Genomic DNA, 5,916 nt, shown 5'->3' with positions numbered 1-5,916 from the left:
ACACACACACACACACACACACACACACACACACACACACACATACATACATATATATATGTTGACATTTTTACATTTATAGATGTCTGATTCAACTAAATGGGTGTTCTTTAAATAAAAATCAAATGTTTTCCGTGTAAATCTAAAGAGATGGGATAAGGAAAAAAAACTAAATGTGTTATCAGAGTAGGTAAGCTAGGTAAGTAGGTAAAATGAAAATCTGAAATTAAACATCTTATCTGTCGGTAGTATCTGCAGCTTCTGATCTTCAGCTGTCAGTCACTCTGACTCGTTTCTCTGCTTCTTTCTGTGTAAATGAATATCATCAGCAGGAAACCTAATTAAAAAACTATTCTGTTATGACAATTTCTCAACTAAAGCAGACTTTGTCTTTGTCCATTTTCCTAAAAACAAAGCGACTCACAATAAAATTCAAGGTTAAAATATAGCTCTAAAAAACACCCATTGGCATATTTAGCATTATATGGATAAGGTTTCGTGGAATTTAATACGGTAAGTGCAAAATATCTAAATGAAGAGTACGGTTTAAAAGAGGTACAGCAGTGCATAAGTGCAAAGTAAGCTACGAGATAGCCTGTGCCAGGAAAGCTATAGCCATTTAAATTCTAAAGTGAAGAGGTGCTTCATTCATTTTTTTCCCCAGAGGAGCTCGAGAAACACAATATCAGGGTGTTATCTGTGCAGCGTCTACAGAGCTGGAGTCAAACGTTATTTAGCTTAGATCAGCCCAGTGAATAGGAGAAATAAAAAGAGGTAGCCTTAGGGTACAAAGATCAAAAATCCAACCAGTCCCTCTAAAGGTAATGATACACATATTTCGTCTCACTCTAAAAAAGAAAGCAAATGATTATCGTTTCTTTAACAGTTAACAAATTATTTTTTTGGCTAAGAAAGATCCTCTTAAGTTATCCTCTTGAGAGGTTGAAAAGAAGGCAACTGAACTTGCCAAAAACAGGTTCATTCCAAGGACAAAACACCAAACACTGGTTGAACAACACAGCATATGTAGTGAGGAGTGTTCAGGCATAGGAGAAACCAAACAGCCACTCCACAAACACATGGTACAGCATAGGAGAGCCACCTGAGCAGCACAAGATCCAGCCGTACATCTGCATTTAAAAGAGGAAGAATACTCTTTTGAGGATGCCAGTGTTCACATTGGTATGGATGTGAACACTGGCAAAGAAGACAGATGGTTTGAGAGAAGTAAGCAGGTCATCTATGCCCACTATGAATGTCCACTGTTGAACAGAAGTGTTGGTTTATGACACTAGCGATCAGCCACCTATCTTGAGATCCCTTCAGAGGTGTTTCAACCTCCATTCATACTTTGCTTCTGGTAACCTCAATAACTCATATAATGATGGGGTGGGGCAAAGTCTCGCTAAGGTTTTACCTGTCAGTCCCAGTGACAGAAATGATCCACGGCATTTTTTTTTCACATCTTGGCTTATTTAATGAGTCATATGATCAATAGTGGGTTAGCAACCCTCAGGACCACTTCAAAGGGGACAGCCCCAGTAGGGGTTTATTACCTTGGACTCTCCGCCAGTTGTTCTATAACTCAAGAAGCCTCTTGGATGAGGGGCAAAATCTCTTCAAAAACCTAGAGAATAAAGAATTAAAAAAAAATAAAATAAAAAGAATTAAAAAAAAATAAATAAATAAAAAAAAAATTAAAAAATTAAAAAAAAAAACCTAGAGAAGTCCAGTTGCCTTCTTTTTAAGTTCACAAGACTACCATGAGCTGGGTAATGGAGAACCAAAAAAAGCCTCTTAATATATAAGGAGAAATGCCATTCACAAGCACTTTTAAATACTTTTAAGAATAGCTCTCTATTATATTCTGGACTTCAGCATGTTTTCACCATTCAGATTTCTACATGCATGCACTTTACAACTGCTTTGATATTTTGCAAAACTTTTGCACCAATTAGACTTTCCAGTATTCTCAGTTTATCTTAACTTCACTGTCTGCAAATACCTCTCAAAACTATGTATGGAAAATATAATTTATTGATCAGTTTCTGATGTACAAACTGCAAAAAAACCCAATGCACTATTTTGCCCCAAATCCTTATCTAGCAAACCTCTCAGCTGTGAAAGGAAAACCTGCGCTAAGTGCAGCCACACACACCTATGGGTGCAACCTGGCCAGTCAACCAGTGAAATTTGCCCCCGTAGTGATGCTGGCGACTGTGGACTATGATCGATCATCTGTTTCATGTAAACATAGCAGAGATTTTATAATAAGCTTAATCGTTTAGAAATGTGCTACACACAACTGTCTATTTTCATTGTTACTAAACTACAGTCATTCAAAGAACAGACACAGTTTGGCATCTTTAAGTTGAAAGATTAAGAGAGATAAACAACATCAGCTTTTTGCATGTTAATATAGAAGTTCTGAAATTTTAGGAAACAAAGAACGGCACTTTGACTGATCAGGACACTTTAGAAATACTGTGAACCAAACGCCGAATGTGTTAAGAAGCTAAACATACATCATAATGTAAGCACTTTTCCTCTATTCAGTGCTGTAATATTTCCATGTCTAAACTCCAAAACTCAAAAAAGACACAGAAGTTATGTCTTGAATTTCTTTGCTAACATTATACTTTGTGTTCTTTTCTTTATAGGTCTCAACTCAAAAGGATTTGTGTTTCCAGTTTCAATTCATTTTCCCTCCCTCTTGATATTTTCTATGTTCATTTTGTAGCTTCTAATGCCTTTATAATCAGCTCTAGACAAAAGAATGAAAATAGTGTAAGATTGTCTTTTATCTTATTCCATCAGATTTATGGAATAAGCAGCAGGAAGTAGAAATTTTCCAAAGCTGAATGATGAAACTATTCTGACAGGTTGTCAAATGGCCCACAGAATCCGTGGCCGGACCGCTACTCACAGGCAACAGCACAATTACAAAACATTTTCATCTGGCAATTTTCAGGACCACTGCAACCCTCCAGGATGCATGCATTTGATAAACATGGGAAGATGAGTTTCTTATCGTGCACTGAGAATTGAACATCAGCGCAGGTCCGTGTCCCAGTTTCCCCATTCCACTCTACATTTCCACTTTTTCTTGCCCTAGCTTCTAAGAACAGATAAAAGGCACGAGTGTCACCTTCTTAACATGCAGCTTTAAAACAGTCATTCAGATTCCTTTATTTACTTTGTTAAGTGTTGTTTTTAAGCATGCACAAATATAGTAGTGCTATAGGTTAATCCAAAAAGTTGGCTACAGGTACATGGTGTCGGTGTCCAGATCAGTAAGTCAAAGTAACAAGCAACAATGATACAAGTCATTGGTATGTGTGTTTCATTCATTCACTAATCAGCATTTTCAGTAAATCTCCAAATAAAAATGCCTATACATGTAAATACCTCATGGTAAGGAAATTTAAAGAAAGTACATCAACATTAACACCAATATTAACCTTTTTTTTATATACTATTCTATATTGTTATATATTCTTTCAGATTCTTCAGTTAGAATTTCTCCTACTTGTTTGCTTTACTGGTGCAGGTGTCTCCCCTTTCTGCATGAACCACCCCAAGGTAAACATGTGCACAGCAAACAGCAAACAAGATCTTTTGATTTAGATTCTGATTTACTGATATTGAATCTGACAGTTATTTGGCATGTGCATTTATTTTGTGGGATGGGCAAAAGTGTTTCTACACACGTAAGTGAATGAGCCCCAGCGTCCTTTTTTTTCCTACTCAGCTGCTGAGTGCATTACCCACAATGCACTTTGAACACCAAACATTCTCTGAGTGATTCTTGTGGGTTATGCTATCGTAGCCTTGAGTTGCTAGGCGCACGCAGACGAGAAGCAGGCTCCAGAGATCGAGTAGACTCAATTCTTTCTAGCTTCACTTGAAACTGTTTATCAGATTTAGTACAGCTCGCTCTGGAGCCACAAAAGGCTTTGTGAACCTGTTTTCACTTATGTAAAAAAAATTAATAAATAAATAATAAAAAAAATAATAAATATATATAGATATATATATATATATATTCTTGAAATCTACCAGTTTGGATTCTCTAAAAAAAGTCATAAAAATCTAGCAGTTTTTTTCTTTTCCTTCTTATTCCCCTGCTTTGGGAAATTAATCACTACACCTGGGCACGTTTGATAAATGTAACAGCTCACTTTTATAACAACTGCATTTCATCCACTGGCTGTGTTCTAGTTCAAGTTAGGCTTGCTATTGTGCAACAGCGCCTCAGCGGCATTGTTTGCTCACACACCTGAGTGGAACAGAGTCATTGTTACTGTTAATAATTACCAGCTGTGCTTTTTCCCACAATAACAAATCAAAGTGTCCACTGTGAGAAACGCTGCTCTATAAGCAGAAGCTCTGCCTGACTGTTAGACACACACACAGACATAATTACATTACACCAGATAATGGCTAATGTGACCCAAAAAGGGGGTATTTAGCAGAAAAGAGAGGCCAGTTATTTGCTCGTCTGTACAGCAGTTGGACTGATGAAGATAATTCCTGTTGCACTCTGTACCGGTCATTGCTTTTAATCGTGTTGGTTTTTTGGGGGGACTGTAACTGTACAGATTCTTCAGTTAAACATGTGTCATAGCTGCCTCCCCGGTCCATGTTTCAGTTTGAACTGACCATAAATGTTTCCTGTGTTGATGCACATGATTCTTTTTAAATATATGTAAAGAAATACTTGGATTTGCTGCTTAAAGAGGTTGTGTAGTGGAAAAAAGATGCAAACCCAGTTAACCTGGTGTGTAGGTTGTAAGATCTGCTTTGCCTTATTAAATTAATGCTCTTTAAACTTATTGTGAACCGGTCTAAAACACGTTGATTGTAATTATTTTGTAAAAGGGCAGACGTATTGAAGATACAATGTAGAATGTCATTTATTAGATTTGTAAAGTTTTATTTGTGTCAAATGCATTTCATGAAATGTATTTTGCATTTGATGTGATTGTATGTAGAGTTAATTAAAAAGGAAGAGCGGTCACATAAACATCTATTATACATCCCAAATTGAAATTATAAACACTGGAAAAAAGAACATTTGACATAATTGCATTACATCGGGACTAGAGATATTTTAAATACAGATAAAAAAATAATAAAAAAATAAAAAGATTCTATTGAATACTTGGGAGAAACATTTCCATTTTGATCATACTAAATAGCTAAAAATAGTAGAAAATTGCGTTTGTTTGTCATGTTTTAAGTTTCACTTTTATTTACTATTACACATGTTTTAATGTCTTTCATAAACTCCTAAATTATGTATGATATATGGCTAGCTTGTGTATGGTGTGCTGTAAAGTTTAGGTAAGAGTGTAAAATGGTGCGTCTCCCATGTTTATTTGTGAACACTATTCTTTTTATTTAGGATTATTCACTATACAACATCACATTTTTTTCTCTATGTATTCACAATTTTTCTGGATATAATTTTAAATAAGTGCATCTTACATGAGACTCCCTTTATTTATTCTCACTATTGTTGCTGGAATATCCCATTATGATGTCCCAAATTGATATTTAAGAAACAAAATCCCTGCTCTTAAATTTATGATCGTACTTTGTCTTTAACTGAATCTACGATTTCTTCATTCAGTAATGTAATACCATTGTATTAATATATTATTATCTCTGTGAGATGACAAAAAGGCTCAATAAAAGTTTCACATTGAAACCCTTTAATCATCTGAAGTGTTTTCTCTTGTTTGAGTCATGCACCTTACTAAGAAACTTTTTTTTTTTTTTATTCTTTACAAAACTGGTCTCAGGAGATTCTGGCTGTACTACAGAGAGTACAGTGGAGAATCACAGCAATTAAGTAAGTTTAGTGCAAGCTGCTTGTGCTGTAGGGCTGCAGAGAAATAAAGGTAGAGAGAT

At 35.6% G+C, this 5,916-nt stretch overlaps 1 protein-coding gene across 1 annotated transcript in view; it reads left to right on the top strand.

Annotated features, from left to right (window-relative positions):
• Positions 1-5,687, top strand: part of LOC116327044 (contactin-3) — a 106,455-nt gene extending 100,768 nt beyond the window's left edge. The window contains exon 24 of the mRNA XM_039611793.1: positions 2,661-5,687. Coding sequence (XP_039467727.1) covers positions 2,661-2,740 — 80 coding nt within the window. The 3' untranslated portion in view covers positions 2,741-5,687. The remainder of the gene's footprint in view (positions 1-2,660) is intronic.
• Positions 5,688-5,916: the final 229 nt, after the last annotated feature.

This window comes from Oreochromis aureus, linkage group 5, assembly GCF_013358895.1.
Source record: "Oreochromis aureus strain Israel breed Guangdong linkage group 5, ZZ_aureus, whole genome shotgun sequence".
NCBI lineage: Eukaryota > Metazoa > Chordata > Actinopteri > Cichliformes > Cichlidae > Oreochromis > Oreochromis aureus.
The sequence above is the reverse complement of the archived record's forward strand: the minus strand, read 5'-3'. Positions and strand labels throughout refer to the sequence as shown.